Here is a 21,460-nt window from a genome sequence, read left to right as displayed (position 1 = left end):
TTCCTAATAATCACCCCCCCAACAAATCTCTCAAGAATACCAACGGCAGCCATTTCCACGTGAAAGTTCGTGATCTGTAACTCGTCGCCAGTTGTTATGTTCAGAATAACTCCACAAGACTGTGTTGTAAACTCAAACCATTGTGACTTTGATCTCTTTAATATAACTCCAAAGTGAGGCAGCAATGTGGTGGCCTGCCTTTTATACCTGCTTGCACCGGGGTACACAGGTGACCCATAGATCTCCCACAGGTGTGCCCTCTAGTGGAAAGTCTTACACACAAGTGAGGTTCACATACATAACAAATGTAGGGGATGATTAAGAAGTTTCCAAATGATACAAAAATTGTCCATGTGGTTGAAAGTGAGGAAGAAAGCTGTAGGCTGCAGGAAGATATCAATGGACGGGTCAGGTGGGAAGAAAAGTGGCAAATGGAATTCAACCAGGAAAAGTGGCAGGTCATGCATTTGTGGAAGGCTAATAAAGCACAATACACAATAAATGGTAGGATACTGATAAGTGTAGAGGAACAGAGGGACCTTGGAGTGCATGTCCACAGATCCCTGAAGGTAGCAGGACAGGTAGATGAAGTCGGCAAGAAGGCATACGGGATACTTTCCTTTATTAGCTGAGGCATAGAATATAAGAGCAGGGAGGTTATGCTTGAACTGTATAAAACACTAGTTAGGCCACAGCTAACTAACTAGTTTGGCCACAACTAATGTACTACGTACAATTTTGGTCACCACATTATAGTAAAGATGTGATTACACTAGAGAAGGTACAGAGGAGAGTTACGAGGATGTTTCCATGACTGGAGAATCTTAGTTGTGAGGAAAGATTGGATCGTTGGAGTTGTTTTCTATGGAATAGAGGAGGCTGAGGGAAGATTTAATTGAGGTGTATAAAATTATGAGGGGACAGATAGAATGGATAGGAAGGATCTGTCTTCATTAAGGAAGACACAAATAACCTTCCGGAAATACTCGGGGTTCGAGGGTCTAGCGAAAAGGAGGAACTGAAGGAAAACCTTATTAGTCAGGAAATTGTGTTAGGGAAATTGATGGCATTGAAGGCCAATAAATCCCCAGGGCCTAATAGGCTGCACCCCAGAGTACATGAGGAAGTGGCCCTAGAAATCGTGGAAGCATTGGTGGTCATTTTCCAACATTCTATTGACTCTGGATCAGTTCCTATGGATTGGAGGGTAGCTAATGTAACACCACTTTTTAAAAAAGGAGGGAGAGAGAAAACAGGGAATTATAGACCGGTTAGCCTGACATCGGTCATGGGGAAAATGTTGGAATCAATTATTAAAGATGAAATAGCAGCGCATTTAAAAAGCAGTGACAGGATTGGTCCAAGTCAGCATGGATTTATGAAAGGGAAATCATGCTTGACAAATCTTCGAGAATTTTTTGAGGATGTAACTAGTAGAGTGGACAAAGGAGAACCAGTGGATGTGGTGTATTTGGACTTTCAAAAGGCCTTTGACAAGGTCCCACATAAGAGATTAGTGTGCAAAATGAAAGCACATAGTATTGGGAGTAATGTATTGACGTGGATAGAGAACTGGTTTCAGACAGGAAGCAGAGAGTCGGGATAAACGGGTCCTTTTCAGAATGGCAGGCAGTGACCAGTGGGGTGCCGCAGGGTTCAGTGCTGGGACCCCAGCTATTTACAATATACATCAATGATTTAGATGAAGGAATTGAGTGTAATATCTCCAAGTTTGCTGGGTGGTGGTATGAGCTGTGAGGAGGATGCTAAGAGGCTGCAGGTTGACTTGGACAGGTTAGGTGAGTGGGCAAATGCATGACATATGCAGTATAATGTGGATAAATGTGAGGTTATCCACTTTGGTGGCAAAAACAGGAAGGCAGAATATTATCTGAATGGTGACAGATTAGGAAAAGGGGAAGTGCAACGGGACCTGGGTGTCATGGTACATCAGTCATTGAAGTTTGGCATGCAGGTACAGCAGGCGGTGAAGAAGGCAAATGGTATGTTGGCCTTCATAGCTAGAGAATTTGTGTAGAGGAGCAGGGAGGTCTTACTGCAGTTGTACAGAGCCTTGGTGAGGCCACACCTCGAATATTGTGTTCAGCTTTGGTCTCCTAATCTGAGGAAGGACGTTCTTGCTATTGAGGGAGTACAGTGAAGGTTCACCAGGCTGATTCCAGGATGGCAGGACTGAGATATGAGGAGAGACTGGATCAACTGGGCTTGTATCCACTGGAGTTTAAAAGAATGAGAGGGGATCTCATAGAAACATAAAATTCTGACGGGATTGGACAGGTTAGAGGCAGGAAGAATGTTCCTGTTGCTGGGGAGTTCTAGAAACCAAAGGTCACGATCTAAGAATAAGGGGTAAGCCATTTAGGACTGAGATGAGGAGAAATTTCTTTACTCAGAGAGTGGTTAATCTGTGGAATTCCCTACCGTAGAGAGTTGTTGATGCCAGTTCATTGGATATATTCAAGAGGGAGTTAGCTATGGCCCCTACAGCCAAAGGGATCAAGGGGTATGGAGAGAAAGCAGGAAAGGGGTACTGATGGAATGATCAGCCATGATCTTATTGAATGGTGGTGCAAGCTCGAGGGGCTGAATGGCCTGCTCCTGCACCTAATTCCTATGTTTCTATGTTTCTATGATCTGGATTTCCAAAAGGCTTTCGGCAAAGTGCCACTTAATAGGCTTGCCAGCAAAGTTGAAGCCCATGGAATAAAAGGGACAGTGGCAGCATGGATACAAAATTGGCTTAGTGATAGTAGTGGTGAACATTTGTTTTTCGGACAGGAGGATGGTATACAGGGTCAGTTCTAGGACCACTGCTTTTATTGATATATATTAATGAGTTGGATGTGAGTATACAGAGCACAATTTCAAAATTTGCAGATGACATAAAACTTGCAAGTATAGTGAGCAGTGAGGAGGAGCGTGATAGACTTCAGGAAGACGTAGACAGGTTGGTGAAATAGGTGGACACATGGCAGATGAAATTTAACACAGAAAAGTATACAGCAAGTGATATATTTTGGTAAAAAGAATGAGGAGAGGACATGTAAACTAAATGGTGCAATCCTAAAGGGGCTGTATGGACAGAGAGATCTGACAGTATGTGTGCGCAAATCGTAGAAGGTGGCAGGGCAGGTTGAGAAAGCAGTTAAAAAGGCTTACGGGATCCTGGGCTTCATAAAGAGAGGTATAGAGTACAAAAGTGTGGAAATTATGATGAACCTTTACAAAAGACTGGCTCAGCTCTAACTGGAGTCCTGTGTCCAATTCTGAGCACCACATTGTAAGAAGGATGTGAAGGTCTTGGAGAAGGTGCAGAAAAGATTTATGAGAATGATTCCAAGATTGAGGGACTTCAGTTACATTGATAGACTGGAGAAGCTGGGGTTGTTCTCCTTGGAGCAGAGAAGGTTGAGAGGAGATTTGATAGAGTGTTCAAAATCATGAGGGATCTGGACAGAGTAGAGAAACAGTTCCCATTAGCAGAAGTGTCAAGAACCAGAGGACACAGATTCAAGGTGATTGGCAAAAGAACCAAAGGCGATGTACGAAAAAACTTTTTTTATGCAGCAAGTGGTTAAGATCTGGAATGCACTGCCTGAAAGATAGACAAGAAGGAAAAGGAATAGGTGGGGTAGCTCTGTTAATAAAGGATGATATCAGGGCAGTTGTGAGAGACGATATTGGCTCAAATGAACAAAATGTTGAATCATTGTGGGTGGAGATTAGAGATAGTAAGAGGAAAAAGTCACTGGTGGGCATAGTTTATAGGCCCCCAAATAATAACTTCACGGTGGGGCGGGCAATAATCAAGGGAATAATAGAGGCATGTGAAAAAGGAACGGCAGTAATCATGGGGGATTTTAACCTACATATCGATTGGTCAAATCAAATCGCACGGGGTAGCCTGGAGGAGGAATTCATAGAATGCATACGGGATTGTTTCTTAGAACAGTATGTTACAGAACCTACAAGGGAGCAAGCTATATTAGATCTGGTCCTGTGTAATGAGACAGGAATAATAAACGATCTCCGAGTAAAAGATCCTCTCGGAATGAGTGATCACAGTATGGTTGAATTTGTAATACAGATTGAGGCTGAGGAAGTAGTGTCTCAAACGAGCGTACTATGCTTAAACAAAGGGGACTACAGTGGGATGAGGGCAGAGTTGGCTAAAGTAGACTGGAAACACAGACTGAACGGTGGCACAATTGAGGAACAGTGGAGGACTTTTAAGGAGCTCTTTCATAGTGCTCAACAAAAATATATTCCAATGAAAAAGAAGGGCGGTAAGAGAAGGGATAACCAGCCATGGATAACCAAGGAAATTAAGGAGAGTATTAAATTAAAAACCAATGCTTATAAGGTGGCCAAGGTTAGTGGGAAAATAGAAGATTGGGAAAATTTTAAACGACAGCAAAGAATGACTAAGAAAGCAATAAAGAAAGGAAAGATAGATTACGAAGGTAAACTTGCGCAAAACATAAAAACAGATAGTAAAAGCTTTTACAGATATACAAAATGGAAAAGAGTGACTAAAGTAAATGTTGGTCCCTTAGAAGATGAGAAGGGGGATTTAATAATGGGAAATGTGGAAATGGCTGAGACATGAAACAATTATTTTGCTTCGGTCTTCACAGTGGAAGACACAGAAACCATGGCAGAAATTGCTGGTCACAGGAATGTGGGAAGGGAGGACCTGGAGACAATCACTATCACTAGGGGGGTAGTGCGGGACAGGCTAATGGGACTCAAGGCAGACAAGTCCCCTGGTCCTGATGAAATGCATCCCAGGGTATTAAAAGAGATGGTGGAAGTTATAGCAGATGCATTCGTTATAATCTACCAAAATTCTCTGGAATCTGGGGAGATACCAGCGGATTGGAAAGCAGCTAATGTAACGCCTCTGTTTAAAAAAGGGGGCAGACAAAAGGCAGGTAACTATAGGCCGGTTAGTTTAACATCTGTAGTGGGGAAAATGCTTGAAACTATCATTAAGGAAGAAATAGCGGGACATCTAGATAGGAATAGTGCAATCAAGCAGAAGCAGCATGGATTCATGAAGGGGAAATCATGTTTAACTAATTTACTGGAATTCTTTAAGGATATAACGAGCATGGTGGATAGAGGTGTACCGATGGATGTGATGTATTCAGATTTTCAAAAGGCATTCGATAAGGTGCCACACAAAAGGTTACTGCAGAAGATAAAGGTACCCAGGGTCAGTGGAAATGTATTAGCATGGATAGAGAATTGGCTGGCTAACAGAAAGCAGAGAGTCGGGATAAATGGGTTCTTTTCGGGTTGGAAATCGGTGGTTAGTGGTGTGCCACAGGGATCGGTACTGTGACCACAACTGTTTACAATATACATAGATGACCTGGAAGAGGGGACAGAGTGTAGTGTAACAAAATTTGCAGATGACACAAAGATTAGTGGGAAAGCGGGTTGTGTCGACGACACAGAGAGGCTGCAAAGAGATTTAGATAGGTTAAGCGAATGGGCTAAGGTTTGGCAGATGAAATACAATTTCGGAAAGTGTGAGGTCATCCACCTTGGGGAAAAAAAACAGAAAAAGGGAATATTATTTGAATGGGGAGAAATTACAACATGCTGCGGTGCAGAGGGACCTGGGGGTCCTTGTGCATGAATCCCAAAAAGTTAGTTTGCAGGTGCAGCAGGTAATCAGGAAGGCAAATGGAATGTTGGCCTTCATTGCGAGAGGAATAGAGTACAAAAGCAGGGAGGTCCTTCTGCAACTGTATAGGGTATTGGTGAGGCCGCACCTGGAGTACTGTGTGCAGTTTTGGTCACCTTACTTAAGGAAGGATATACTAGCTTTGGAGGGGGTACAGAGACGATTCACTGGGCTGATTCCGGAGATGAGGGGTTACCTTATGATAGATTGAGTAGACTGGGTCTTTACTCGTTGGAGTTCAGAAGGATGAGGGGTGATCTTATAGAAACATTTAAAATAATGAAAGGGATAGACAAGATAGAGGCAGAGAGGTTGTTTCCACTGGTCTAGAACTAGGGGTGCACAGCCTCAAAATACGGGGGAGCCAATTTAAAACTGAGTTGAGAAGGAATTTCTTCTCCCAGAGGGTTGTGAATCTGTGGAATTCTCTGCCCAAGGAAGCAGTTGAGGCGAGCTCATTGAATGTATTCAAATCACAGATAGATAGATTTTTAACCAATAAAGCAATTAAGCGTTATGGGGAGCGGGCAGGTAAGTGAGCTGAGTCCACGGCCAGATCAGCCATGATCTTGTTGAATGGCAGAGCAGGCTCGAGGGGCTAGATGGCCTACTCCTGTTCCTAATTCTTATGTTCTTATGTTCTAAAGGGTGGTGGAGGCAGACTCAATCTTATCTTTCAAAAAGGAGTTGGATAAATATCTGAAACAAAAATATTTGCAGGGCTACGGGGAAAGGATGGGGAAGTGGAACGAGCTGAGAGTTGGCACGGGCTCGATGGGCCGAATAGCCTTCTTACGTGCTATAACTATTCTATGATTCCAGGAGGAGAAATTGGGGTCATTTGCGCCTCCTGGGCAGAATCGGATTTTTCACCCGGATGCGGCACCGCTAACGACTTCCGCTAAATTCTCTGGGAGTGTAACGACGGCAGTAACCGGTAGCGACCTGCTCTACTGCACCGGTGATGATGACGTTATCACCATGTGCAGCGATCCATTTTTGCCCCGGAACAAAAATTCAGTATCGCCCTCTGAATCTGCGCCAGGCAATGCCAGCGATAGCTTCAGGGGGTGCATACATGGTGGCCGGCTGCTCGCGGGGCACTAGTTAAAGGGGAGGTGGCATGCACGTGAATAAAAAATCGGCCGACTTACTTGTCGCGACCCGTTGCCTCCATGAAAGTGGAGTCTGTGCTGCGATCTGGCAGCCCGACACTCTGTTTCAGTGCCGGGCTGATGGTACGCCACCCCATTCCCCAGTGTTTCACGTAGGGCCACACAGAGTCTGCGCTTGGCCCTCCCCTTTAATGAAGGGGCAGGCCCCTTCTACACGGCTGTGCTACATGGCCCAGTGCAAAATGCTTACTTAGCTCCCACCCCGTTAGTGCCCCGGAGAGGAAGTGGAGCGCGCTTCTTTGCATGATCATATTGAGTGGCGGAGCAGGCTCGAGGGGCCAAGTGGCCTACTCCTGTTCCTATTTCTTATGTTCTTATTGGTGGTAACCTCAATTTCACGAGCAGGGCGTGACTTCCACACCTGGCACAGGAAGACCCGCCTCACGGATGTTACCGCCTCCAAACGGGCGCTACGCAATTTTCCGGCCTATGATTCTATGACCTATTTCCCTTAGCAGAGAGGTCAATAACCAGGGTGCATAGATTTAAACTAGTTGGTGGAAAGATCAGAAGGGAGTTGAGGAGAAATATTTTCACCCAGATGGTGGTGGGGGACTTAAACTCACTGCCTGAAAGGGTGCTAGAGGCAGAAACCCTTTTCACATTTTTAAAGGTACTTGGATATGCACTTGAAATGCCGTAACCTCATCATCATCAACATAGGCAGTCCCTCGAAATCGAAGAAGACTTGCTTCCAATCTAAAAGTGAGTTCTTACATGATTGAACAGTCCAATACGGGAATTACAGTCTCTGTCATTGGTGGGACAGACAGTCGTTGAAGGAAAGGGTTGGTGGGGAGTCTGGTTTGTCGCATGCTCCTTCCACTGCCTGCGCTTGTTTTCTGCATGCCCTCGGCGATGAGACTCGAGGTGCTCAGCGCCCTCCTGGATGCTCTTCCTCCACTTAGGGTGGTCTTTGGCCACGGACTCCCAGGTGTCGGTGGTGATGTTGCATTTTATCAAGGAGGCTTTGAGGGTGTCCTTGAAACGTTTCCTCTGCCCACCTGGGGCTCGCTTGCCGTGTAGGAGTTCCGAGTAGAATGCTTGCTTTGGGAGTCTTGTGTCAGTATGTGAACAATGTGGCCCACCCAATGGAGCTAGTCGAGTGTGGTCAGTGCTTTGATGCTGGGATGTTGGCCTGATCGAGGACACTAACGTTGGTGCGTCTGTTCTCCCAGGGGATTTGTAGGATCTTGCAGAGATATCGTTGGTGGTATTTCTCCAGCAATTTGAGGTGTCTGCTGTTTCTGGTCCACGTCTCTGAGCCAAACAAGAGGGCGGGTATCACTGCAGCCATGTAGACCATGAGCTTGGTGCCAGATTTGAGGGCCTGATCTTTGAAAACTCTCTTCCTCAAGCGGCCGAAGGCTGTGCTAACGCCCTGGAGGTGGTGCTGAACCTTGTTGTTGATGTCCACCCTTGGCTCCCAAAGTTTGGATCGTGGTCCACATTGTCCAGGGCCACGCCGTGGATCTTGATCGCTGGAGGGCAGTACTGTGCGGTGGGGTCAGGTTGGTGGAGGACCTTTGTCTTACGAATGTTTAGTGTAAGGTCCATGCTTTCATACGCCTCATTGAAGATGTTGACTATGACTTGGAATTCAGTCTCTGAATGTGCGCAGACGTAAGCGTCGTCCGCGTACTGTAGCTCGCGGCAGAGGATGGGACGGTCTTGGATCTGGCCTGGAGACGACGAAGGTTCTGTAGTTTAGTTCCACTCCAGCGGGGAGCTTGTTGAGTGTGAAATGGAGCATTGCAGCAAGGAAGATCGAGAAGAGGGTTGGCGTGATGACGCAGCCCTGCTTGACCCCGGTCGGGACGTGGATTGGGTCTGTGATGGATCCGTCGGTCAGGATCACGGCTTGCATGTTGTCATGGAGCAGGCGGAGGATGGTGACAAACTTTTGGGGACAGCCAAAATGGAGGAGAATGCTCCATAGTTCCTCGCGGTTAACAGTGTCGAAGGCCTTTGTAAAGTCAAAGAAGGCCATGTACAAGAATTGGTGTTGTTCCCTGCATTTCTCTTGCAGCTGTCGCGCCATAAAAATCATGCCCGTTGTGCCCTGTATTGGACTAAATCCACACTGTGACTCCGGGAGAAGCTCCTCAACCACAGGGAAAAGTTGGTTGAGGAGGATACTAGCGATAACCTTCCCAGTGGCTGATAACAAGGAGGTTTCTCTATAGTTGCCGCAGTCGGACTTGTCTCCTTTTTAAAAGATGGTCAACATAAGAACATAAGAATTAGGAACAGGAGTAGGCCATCTAGCCCCTCGAGCCTGCTTCGCTATTTAAAAAGATCATGGTTGATCTGGCCGTAGACTCAGCTCCACTTGCCCGCCCGCTCCCCATAGCCCTTAATTCCCTTGTTGGTTAAAAATCTATCTATCTGTGATTTGAATACATTCAATGAGCTAGCCTCAACTGCTTCCCTGGGCAGAGAATTCCACAGATTCACAACCCTCTGGGAGAAGAAATTCCTTCTCAACTCGGTTTTAAATTGGCTCCCCCGTATTTTGAGGCTGTGCCCCCTAGTGCTAGTCTCCCCGACTAGTGGAAACAACCTCTCTGCCTCGATCTTGTCTATCCCTTTCATTATTTTAAATGTTTCTATAAGATCACCCCTCATCCTTCTGAACTCCAACGAATAAAGACCCAGTCTACTCAATCTATCATCATAAGGTAACCCCCTCATCTCCGGAATGAGCCTAGTGAATCTTACAAGATTACTGCATCTCTGAGATCTCCTGGCATGCTCTCCTCCTTCCAGATGAGAGAGATGAGGTCATGCCTCCATGTCTGTAGTGCTTCTCCATCATACTTTGGTGCCTCAGCGGGGATTCCATCCGCACCCAATGCCTTGTTGTTCTTGAGCTGGCGGATGGCCTTTTCTACCTCATGCAGGGCTGGGGTTTTTCTCAGATGGCCGTGGGTAGCACGCTGCGGGATGGAGTCGAGGACACTTGAATGAAAGGCAGAGTCTTGGTTAAGAAGATCTGTGAAGTGCTCCTTCCAGCGGGTCCTGACTGCCTCGGTGCCCTTGATGAGTGTCTACCCGTTCTTGGCCAGCAGTCGAGTGGGGCATTGGGTGCTTGGGCCGTAACCTACATGACTAGGAATCAAGAGCTAGAAAATGGGATTAGGCTGGATAGCTCTGGATAGTTGGCACAGACAGGATGGGCCAAATGGCCTCCTTCTTTGCCATAAACCTCTTTGATACATAATATATACAGAGTTGTTTTCAGTTGAAAAAAGTGTGCAATCGAGTTTTATAGCAGAAACACACAATTTTTGGTGGCTCAAACTTCAATACTACTTATCATGAGTCATAATGCAGTGAGATGGACTTTTATTTCACTGAATACTGCTTGGAAAAATCATATGTTGTATGTTATCGATAATTTAAAATCTTCTGACTCGGTCACATCCCAATGCAGGACTTACGACCTGCAGGCTTGAATTATAACGTGCATTGGTAAGCTACCAAGAATTTGCCCTTGTAAAAATTGATTGTGCCCTTTTACACTGGCTTGGCCAATATACCATATTTAATTGTAGCTTCTTTTTTATTTGAAGCACTGTGGGCACCATCCTATTCTTTTGTGTGTCAGCATAATCTCAGAATCAACAGTAATGAGATCATGCTGTGTTGCTTTTTTGGAAAGCTCACCCCTATATGTCAATGCCAGACAAAATAAATCTTTTCATTTAGCTCACTCAGATAATACTGATCATGCTGATATGCTTTATATTTCCATATCCTTCAAATTATATTTTATAACATTTAGCATTAGCAATTTACAAAATCATCATATTCATAGTTATTGAGAAAAAAAGACTGATACAGGTAGTTGCTAAAAGTTATTTACACTCAAAAATAGTTAATGCCACTTCATGTGGCCTTATATTGCTGCAAAACTTGAATAAAACTTTTGACTAATAATCTTGAATTATGTAGCATACCAGAAATGCTGACGTCAGAAATAAAACTTACCTTCGGAACATTTAAATCTTTTACAGATCAGCTACTCATCTTCTGCTGAAATTCTCAGTGACAAGTCTCGATTTCCTGCATTTTTGAGAACTATTCCTAATGACGGCTATCAGACCAAAGCCATGGCCAAGCTGGTTCAAAGTTTCCAGTGGAACTGGGTGGGAACTATTGCAAATGATGATGATTACAGCAAATCTGGAATAGCTAACTTCATTTCACAAGCAGAAAGCATGGGTATATGCATCAGTTTTAAAGAAGTTATTCCACTTTATTCATCTGATCAAATAACTAAAACCAGAATAGAAGAAATAGCAAAAACTGTCATGAACCGAACAAAAGTGAACGTCATTGTTATTTTTGGAAAACCCTCTCATATCATTGAACTATTTAAAATATTGAGTACTCACAAAATCAGAAAAGTTTGGATTGCCAGTGACAGCTGGTCAACTAACAGTAATATTACTCGCTTAGAGAACATTCACAACATTGGCCATATTATTGGATTTACATTTAAGAGTGGAAATCTTTCCAAGTTTCAAAACTATCTGAAAACATTACCAGTTAATTCTACAAATGTTAACACATTTTTAACAGAGTATTACAGGCTTCGCACCCTTTGTGTAAATGTTCAAAATGATGATCTAGAGGCTTGTATTTCAAACCAAACACATTTTTTGGTGGTTAATGAACATCATGCAAACAGTGCCATGGAAGTACAATACCGGGATGATGATTTTCTGGTGAATAATATTGAACCAGGTGTTATTTCCAGCATACAATGGTCAGTGACTGCTGTTGCACATGCTCTTCGAAATCTACTAAAATGTAAAGAAGGAATTTGCCGGAAATCATTTGATATTGCACCTTGGAAGGTAAGCTTTTCTCCTACAGCACAAACAATGAATGACATAATCCCACTCGCAGGTTAACCACATACTACACATACAGCCTCCATGTAGTTCCTTAATATATTTGTATATTGAACTCTTCATATAAAGTGTATGGTGCCTTGCAGCCCTCTTCTATCTGATGTCGGCAGATTATTAGCAGTGTTTGCACTGAGTAATAAAACCAATGTTAAATGTTTAATAACCTTTCCCTCTATAGGTGTATGGACAATGTGACAATGAGATCACTAATGAGTGGCTCTATCGGAATAGTCCCTGGACTAAGTTGTTACTGGGATTTGCCTCAGCTATAACCTGGGTCCTTCTGTAGTCTTCTGAGATTTTCCAGGCTATTTATGTTTAAACAAAATGGTCTGGTTCCAATTAAGTTTAATTCTCCATGAAAAGAGAGAATATTTGAATGTGTAACCCAGTTAATTTACTCCCTTAACATTTCCAATAAAGATCAGTTACTGTTCATGCTGATGGTAAAAGCAAGGTCATCAGCAAACAGGAAAATTAAGTTGGTAGGTTTACTGATTTCCTCTTATGAATTCAGATTCTCTAACCTGAGTCTCATTTGATTTTAATTGTTTTCTATCTAATCCATAGTTTACTTGCACATGTCCGAGAAAGGAAATAGGTGAACATAAATAAAAACTATTTAGTGAGTGAATGGCTTCAAAGAATTGTTTAGAACTTTCACAATGACATTTCACAATCTTGATATATATGCTAAAAGTTGTAGTAGTAATACCCTGTAATCCAATGTTAATTCATATTATTAGAACCTGATATTAAGTTTTGTGTTATTATCTTCAATAAAGTGCATTTTATTTATTACTCAAATTTTCTTGCAGTTGTTGGAAGAACTGAAGAATGTGAACTTCACTGATGAAGGCACAAAATTCCAATTTGATTCTTCAGGAGATTTTAACTCTGGATATGATATCCTCATGTGGAAATTAGTCAATGGCAAGATGGAATTTAATCACACAGTGGCTGAATACGATATAAGGGAGAATAAATTTATAATTAAGGATTTGAGGTTTAATGAATTAAAGGTAATTTTGTATAGTATTAATAATTTTTAACTTTTACATTTTTGAGTTAAGCATAGAGCCTAGAAATTATAGTTAATATTACCAGACATATGCTTGACACATTTATATGGCTTTCCTTTGACTCCAATTGTAACAGATGCATTAATGCGTTTGTTAACATAGTGAATAGATGAATGTCATATCTCTATCTCAATTCCCCTTGTCCCCCTCTCTCCTTCAAATTCACTGCCCTCTTGTTCTCCCTAAACTTCTCCCTCTATGTAAACTCGAATTTATGGTCAATCCCTTGACCTTGCCATCTCCCATGGTTTCTCTACCCCCATGGTCTCAATTACAGACAAGGCCACCTTTCTTATTTCCCACACCTTCCACATCTCTCTACCTCCTTCCAGCCCCATTTCTTTCTGTGTTCACCTCTGGAAAAAATCTTGCCCAAGTACTTTGAAACTTCCAACTGACTAGCCTTTAGCTTAACATCTACCACAATTTGCTCAATAATTCCTTCATCTCCACCTTTGATGCCTTTGTCATCAGATAGAATTTTTATCTCACCCATCCTCTTCAGTCCCCCAGGTATGGCCCCAATTTTGCTCCCTCAAGTCCAAGGAATGCAGACTTGAGTGAATCTGGCAGACAATTGGTTTATATATCTATCACCAGATCTTGTTGCACTATCAGACATCACTCTTCTCTGCAAAACTGCCATTACTTCAGCATAATCCTGGAGAGCAAAGATAATCTCCAACTTTTTTTCTCCACTACCAACAGTCTCCTTAAACCCCTCTCCCCTGCACCTTCCACTTTCACTTCTAATAACAAGTTCAAGCAGCTCATAGCCCTCTTAGTCATGAAAGTTGAGACTATCCATTCAGCTGCTTCTGTTGCTCTGACTCTTTCCCCTTACTCACCATGCTAAACCTCCCCGCAGGCTCCCCCCACCTTAGCCCTGAGCCCAAATCTTTTGCTAGTTTCTCACTTACCCCCTCATGCCCTCTCTGTGCTCATCTTGCCCATGAGATCCATATCCTGCTCTCTCAACCTCATTCCCTCTAAACTGCTGCTCGCCCAAATTTCCACCCTGACCCCATATTAACTGACATTGTAAATGGTTTGCTTTCTTCAAGTATTGTTTCCCTCCATCCTATTCCTCTTCAAAGTCCTCGAATGTGTTGTCGCCTCTGTGGCCACCTTTTCCACAACATATTTAAATCTCTCCAATCAGGTGTCTGTCCATGCCATAACACTGAAACAACCCTAATCAAAGTCACAAATGACATTGTCTGTTACTATGATAATGCTACATTACCCCTTCTTCATCCTCCTCAACTTCACTGTAACCTATAACCTGGTAGACAGCACGATCCTCTATTGCCCCTACTCAGTTGATCGGCTGCTGAAACTCTCCTCGATGCCTTCATCACCTCGAGGTTGACTATCCCAATGTTCATCTAGCCGGTCTCCCATCCTTCACCCTCTGTAAACTTCAGCTCATCCAAACTCTGCTGTCCATAACCTACCCCATAACAATTCCTGGTCACCCATTACCTTTGTCCTCACTGATCTACATTGACTTGCAGTCCCCCAACACTTCAAATTAAAAATTCTCATCCTCGTGTTTAAATCACTTCATGATCTTATTCCTCCCTATTTCTATAACCTGGAAGGCACTGCCTGAAAGGGTGGTAGAGGAAGACTTAATTTTAACTTTCAAGAGGGAGTTGGATAAGTATTTGAAATGAAAACAATTGCAGGGCTACAGGAAAAGGCAGGGGAGTGGGACTAGCTGAGAGTCAGCACGGGCCCGGCTGGCTGAATGACCTTCTTCCGTGCTGTAACCATTCTATGATTCAATGATTCTTCCCTAGCCCTACAACCTGCTCTCCGCTCCTCCAACTCTGGCCTTTTGTGCATCCCCCCTCCATTTGTCCAAGCATTTGACAACCGTACTTTCAGCCACTCATGCTCTGGGATTTCCTGCCTAAGCTCCTTTGCCTCCCTACTGCTCTCTCCTCCTTACAACCCAATCTTTGACCAAGATTTTGCTCACCCTTTAAAATATCTCAAATTTGTTTTGTTGTCCATTTTTATGAAGCGACTTGCTGGAATATTTTCCCATGTTGAATGTGTTATATAAATGGAAGTTTCTGCTATTAGGTCGACAGCAGCTAATATCACCAACAATAATTTCTGTTCTGTGGTGTCAAACTGTTATACGATAGGGTCAAGTAATGACTTCAACATCATAACTGGAATTTTCCACTTCTGCAGCATCAGCTGATGATTTTCCACGTTTTAAAGGCGATGGAGTAAAATCATGGGCTGGCAGTTTTAGAACAGAAAAGCGTGGTTCACAACTCTAATTTAATGAAGTTTTCATTAGATTGATAGTCAAAACAGTTGCAGCTTTAAGATTTGTCTCGGTGCCTCCTTTATAAATAGTTGCATCCCCTTATGTATGCACTGCAAGAGCAGTTCAGAGTGCCTTTGAACAGGATAAGTGTATCACATTTATTATAATAGTTTGATGGAGTATCTAAACCTCATTGCTACTTACCATTAGAGAACCTAGACTGAGTAAAATTCAAATACTGCTTAATGCTGAAAATTTGAAACAAAACCAGAAACACAGAGCAGCTTTTGTAGAGAGAACAGACAAGTTAATGGGGCTGAATTTATTAAAACATATTAAAAAATATATATTTAATTACATTTAATTTCAATTAATGTTAAATATATGAGGTATTTTATTAATTTATTGTGCTGTGTTTCTGTGTTTTAAGGGGTTATTCTCATTGACAGTAATGGGAATTTGCACAGAGTTCTCATTTTTATCACTGAGCATACTGCATAGTGATTGGTGGCTCACGTGACTCCAGCTTGTACGCACGTACCTGAACGACATCTTCCCATATGCTGCGCAGAGAATCTAGGCCTCCGACCGGGATCGTAGGTTGCTCCGGGTCCACCGGGTACTTTCGTAGATTTTTTTCTGGTCGGAGGCATTTGTATGAAGGAAGCCTCTGACCGAAATTTTCCCACCATTAAAAAAAATTCCAAAAAATAAATTCACAAAAAATAAATGTTTGTATAAAATATTGAATTACATTGCATTTTAATTAATGTTAAATATGCATTGTGTTTTTTTAATTTATTGTGTTTGTGTGTTTTTCGGGGTATTCCCATTCATACTTATTGCAGCTTCATAGAGATGGTACTCACCATAAGTATGAGTGGGGATTCCCCCTACTTTCATTGGTTGGGCCAGCACCTACGCTCCTGGGATACATGGGCCTACGCGTAGAGGCCCAGGACTACAAGTCGCCGAACCACCCAGATCAGCAGATAAGTTCGTAGATTGTTTGCTGGTTGGAAGCCTCCGACCTCAAAATGTGGGCCAACGTTTTGGGTGCAGCCAGAAAATTCAGGAAACATCAGACAGCATCTGTGGGGAAAACAAACACATTAGTGTTTCAGGTCTGAGAATTGAAAGCCATTACAGACAAACAGAACGTAAAAGGAACAAGAGGAAGAAATGGGATAAAACACACAAACACACACAGGAATAGAAATTAAATGATTGATAAAGTGTTTAAGTGGAGGTCAGGAGAGGGTTAAATGTCAGCTGATATTTGCATGAAACAATAGGAGGCGTAATGAGAGAAATCAATGAATACGACATAAATGGAGTATAACAATCCCTTGACCCCTTAAAATAAATATAATTTCCTTATTGTGTATATTCATCAAATTTCGACCAGGAAAATATGTATAGCTATTAGGTTATATACAATAATTCTTAACATTTCCAAGTGATTAGCCCTAGCATTGGCTGAAAGACAAGTAAGTATGTCAATGACCTAAACTGATTGGGTTATTTACTAATAATTAAATAATGATAAAAAAAATTACACTAGTTCTTATTAAACAGATACAATAACTAATCATTTTGATTTATATTTGTGAACGTAGGTTCATAACTAACTTGTTCAAGAATGCTCACAAATGTTTAAAACACGCAAGTTACCATTTTTCAATCAGAGTACAATATTTTTTTTTCATTCGTTGAACCTTTCCATCAGTTTGGAAATATTCCTTTTTGAAAACTTTGCTTTGGCTAACTAACTTGGCCACAGTACTACTCCAAGCTGCACTTGCTACAACCACAAAAAGCAGCCTCTGTTTAGTTTTAAAATTATAATTAACTAGTATATTATCAAACCTAGCTGATGGTATAATTAGAGATTACATTTTGTGATTATAGTGCTTTCTAGGTCTTTCCAACATTTCTAAATATTGTTTTCATTTTCTTAAAAGGGTATGGCATCTATCTGCTCAAACCACTGCCAACCAGGACAAATAAAGCTGTCATCTGAAGGCCAACACACATGTTGCTATGATTGTGTAAATTGCAGCTTGAATACATTCTCCAAAACAATTGGTAGGTGGTAAATTATTGTCTACATCATCTATTGTACAATAATGTGTTACACCATATATATGAAATATGAATGGTATAAAGGAGGAGATAGTGGTGCCGAAATTCAGCCATGCCAGAAACCTGGCACACCGACAATTTCTTACCTGGTTTTACCGCTGCATGGGAAAAGGTCACCTCCTGACCGATATTCAGGACTTTGTCGTTTTTTTTCGACAAGACCGGAAGTTGGTCATAATGGGGGCGGAGATGTGGCGGTAAGTCCTGGTGAGGGGTGGAGGTTGGGGTGGGACCACGTCTCCACCGCTGTCACTCAGCAGCGGAGCAGTGGTGACATCACTGCGTGTGTGTGGCAGCACGTCTCTCCCCTCATTTAAAGGGAGAGAATCGGCGATTCTGTAAGTTCGGCCACTGGGCCACCAGGGATGGTTTTGGCTGGGCCAGCACAACCCAAGAGGAGGTGCCAGGCTGCCTGCTGGTGGCCTGGCCGAACCCAGGGCAATACTTATCCGGCCGATCAGGAAGTCGGTCGGCAAAAATAAAAACATGGCGGCCATGGCAGTGCGCCCTCCTCTTGGCTCACAGGCAAGAAACCAGGTGCACTGACAGAAAAACCAGGAGGGGGACCATGCGATGGAGCAAAGAATTTTAAAGATAAATTTGGGGCGGAGTGTGCTGGAGGTGCGGGGTTGTAGCGGACGGCAGCAGCGGGGCGGAAGTGGAGACAGACCGAAAAATCTCTGAGCAATGGACTGCAATGCGGTGGCCACTTGATTCCACCGCATGGCCGCCACAAAACGGCGGTAACGTGCCTTTAATTTCAGCCCCAGTATTTTTGCATCATTAGGCTTCTAATGATGAATGGAGTGGGAACAATGGGTTCGTAATGTCTTCCCAGAAAATTCCTCCACCTCTACAGACACAGCCACAGTGAAGTACTATATCTCAACAGAATTTTTGAAAAGGAAACAATTCTAACAGCATCCATGCCCTGGAATTTGTGACAGAATCCCGGGATGGCTGGGCTGACATATGAGGAGAGACTGGATCAACTCGGCCTTTATACATTGGAGTTTAGAAGGATGAGAGGGGATCTCATAGAATCATATAAGATTCTGACGGGCCTGGACAGGTTAGATGCGGGTAGAATGTTCCCAATGTTGGGGAAGTCCAGAACCAGGGGACACAGTCTTAGGATAAGGGTTAGGACTGAAATGAGGAGAAACTTCTTCACTCAGAGAGTTGTTAACCTGTGGAATTCCCTACCGCAGAGAGTTGTTGATGCCGGTTCATTGGATATATTGAAGAGGGAGTTAGATATGGCCCTTGCGGTTAAAGGGATCAAGGGGTATGGAGAGAAAGCAGGAAAGGAGTACTGAGGTGAATGATCAGACATGATCTTATTGAATGGTGGTGCAGGCTCGAAGGGCCGAATGGCCTACTCCTGCACCTATTTTCTATGTTTCTATGGAGATGTTAACAAAGATGACCAGCAGCCTGATCAAGGAAGTAGGTTTCAAGGAGCGTATTAAAGGAGACAGAGAAGAGAAGCAGAGAGATTTAGAGAGTGAATTTCAGAGCTCAGGACCCAGCCAGCTGAAGGCACGGTCACCAATGGTGGAGTGATGTAAATCAGGGATGCACAAGAGACCAGAATTGGTCGAGCACAGAGAACTCAGTGCCAACCTAGAGTCTCAAGTCTTTGGAGTGGGGCCTGAACCTACAACCTTCTAACTCAGAGACAAGAGTGAGCCAAGGCTGACTCAGTCTCATTTCCCCCCAGTCCATGCAGCCACTCCCCTCCCCTGCTCTGCTTGAAGCTGGAACTCTCCTCTCTCTCCCCCAGTCTACCCTGGCACTATTTACCCTGTGTAAATTACCCTGGAATATTGTGTTCAGTTTTGGTCTCCTAATCTGAGGAAGGACGTTCTTGTTATTGAGGGAGTGCAGCGAAGGTTCACCAGACTGATTCCCGGAATGGCAGGACTGACATATGAGGAGAGACTGGATCGACTGGGCTTGTATTCACTGGAGTTTAGAAGGATGAGAGGGGATCTCATAGAAACATATAAAATTCTGACGGGACTGGACAGGTTAGATGCAGGAAGAATGTTCCCGATGTTGGGGAAGTCCAGAACCAGGGGACACAGTCTAAGGATAAGGCGTAAGCCATTTAGAACTGAGATGAGGAGAAACGTCTTCACTCAGAAAGTTGTTAACCTGTGGAATTCCCTACCGCAGAGAGTTGTTGATGCCAGTTCATTGGATATATTCAAGAGGGAGTTAGATATGGCCCTTATGGCTAACATAATTTGATATGTTAATTTTTTAAAATCATTTTTGATCTTCTTCATTTCAGATGCACAGCAGTGTTTTCGTTGCTCAGAAGATGAGTGGGCTCCGATAGGAAGTGCTGTCTGCAACAAAAAAGAAATTGTATTTCTTGACTGGAATAATGGATTTTCTATTGTACTGCTAATTTTTGCAGCCTTTGGAATTGTTTTAATCATTGTAATAGTTGTTATCTTTATCAAGAATGTCAACACACCAGCTGTTAAATCGAATGGTGGCAACATATCCTTCATAATGCTCATCTCTTTGTTGCTTGGTTTTGCAAGTGTCGGCTGTTTTCTCGGAAAACCGAACGACTCTACTTGCAAAATCAGGCAATGTTTATTTGGCATCAGCTTTACTCTTTCTGTTTCATGTGCTCTGACAAAATCACTTAAAATACTACTAGCATTCAACTTCAACCCAGCTAATCAAAAGCATTTGAAGAACCTGTACAATCCCTGGCTCATCAATGGTGTCTGTACTGGATGCCAGATTATCATTTGCACAACATGGTTGGTTTTTAATGGCCCCAGAGCTCAAACAGATACCAAGAGATTGCCAAGGGAAATTGTGCTGGAATGTAATGAGGGTTCTTCTGTAGCATTTGCTGTTATGTTGGGGTATATAGCATTCCTCGCACTGATTTGTTTTATATTTGCCTTTAAAGGTAGAAAGTTGCCAGAAGGCTACAATGAGGCTAAGTTTATCACATTTAGCATGTTGATTTACTTCATTTCATGGATTACCTTTGTCCCTGTCTATGTAACCACTCGTGGCAAGTATCTCCCAGCAGTGGAAGTGGTTACAATTTTATCTTCAACCTATGGGATATTATGCTGCCAGTTTTTCCCAAAGTGTTATATAATTCTGTTTAAGAAAGAATATAACACTACCACTTCATTTTTGAAAAATCTGTTTGACTATTCACTGAAAAGCACAAACAATCTTACAAACAGACACACTTTTCCAAATGCCTCAATACATTCCACTTCTTGCAAGCCCATCAAAAGTAACAACTGTCATATGTCAGAAAACATAAATTCTAATTCTTTTGTACAAAATAACAGAATCAATAGGATTTCAAGGAAGAGACATTCTAGTTGGTAAATGTTTAATTGGCAAAATTGATTTATATTCAGAATATTTACTTCACCTTGAGGCTGTATTCGGTTTGAGTCCACATTATGTTCAGTCAATCCTTCCCACTATAGCGTTAATGCACTTTGTCATTTTTCAGCCTTGGTTGCTAAATGTGATGGCTCACAGTAACAACATTTGTGATAGGACAGAGACTGATATATCATCCATCTTTTCTTCCTCCTATTTCCCCACACCGCAAATATAATACGTTGGTTGAAGATGAAGGAGCATTGTTATTGAAAGAAACACATGAGTCATTCATTAGCCCGCATTCTTGTCCTCCCTGATGAAGAGGATTGTATGCAATTAAAGATTGTGAATGGAGGAGGGAATGAATGTGATATCATTTGGTTTTTGCTACCTTTCTGGATAAGATTTTTAAAGTTATAAAACAGATACAATTTCTGAATCTTGTGACATCACTGGATATCTGAGAAATTATGTAATGTGATATCACAAAATGTACAACTGTTGATTATGTTAATTTTACATATTTTAAAATTTCAAACAATAACTACTAAGATTCTTTCTAGGGAAAATTGTGGCAACATGCAGTTTATTTTTTGTATTATTATCTCCCATTCTTCATTTTCCCTACCAAACACCATCACATAAGGACCATCACCATATAAGAACATAAGAAATAGGAACAGGAGTAGACCATATGTCCCTTCGAGCCTGCTCTGCCATTCAATAAAATCATGGCTGATCTGATC

At 42.5% G+C, this 21,460-nt stretch overlaps 1 protein-coding gene across 1 annotated transcript in view; it reads left to right on the top strand.

Moving 5' to 3' along the window:
• Positions 1-21,187, top strand: part of LOC139266862 (G-protein coupled receptor family C group 6 member A-like) — a 53,534-nt gene extending 32,347 nt beyond the window's left edge. Inside the window, exons 3-6 of the mRNA XM_070884471.1 lie at positions 10,911-11,756; positions 12,632-12,835; positions 17,150-17,273; positions 19,630-21,187. Coding sequence (XP_070740572.1) covers positions 10,911-11,756; positions 12,632-12,835; positions 17,150-17,273; positions 19,630-20,711 — 2,256 coding nt within the window. The 3' untranslated portion in view covers positions 20,712-21,187. The remainder of the gene's footprint in view (positions 1-10,910; positions 11,757-12,631; positions 12,836-17,149; positions 17,274-19,629) is intronic.
• The last annotated feature ends 273 nt before the right edge of the window (positions 21,188-21,460 follow it).

Source organism: Pristiophorus japonicus, chromosome 7 (assembly GCF_044704955.1).
Source record: "Pristiophorus japonicus isolate sPriJap1 chromosome 7, sPriJap1.hap1, whole genome shotgun sequence".
In the NCBI taxonomy this organism is placed as follows: domain Eukaryota; kingdom Metazoa; phylum Chordata; class Chondrichthyes; family Pristiophoridae; genus Pristiophorus; species Pristiophorus japonicus.
The sequence above is the reverse complement of the archived record's forward strand: the minus strand, read 5'-3'. Positions and strand labels throughout refer to the sequence as shown.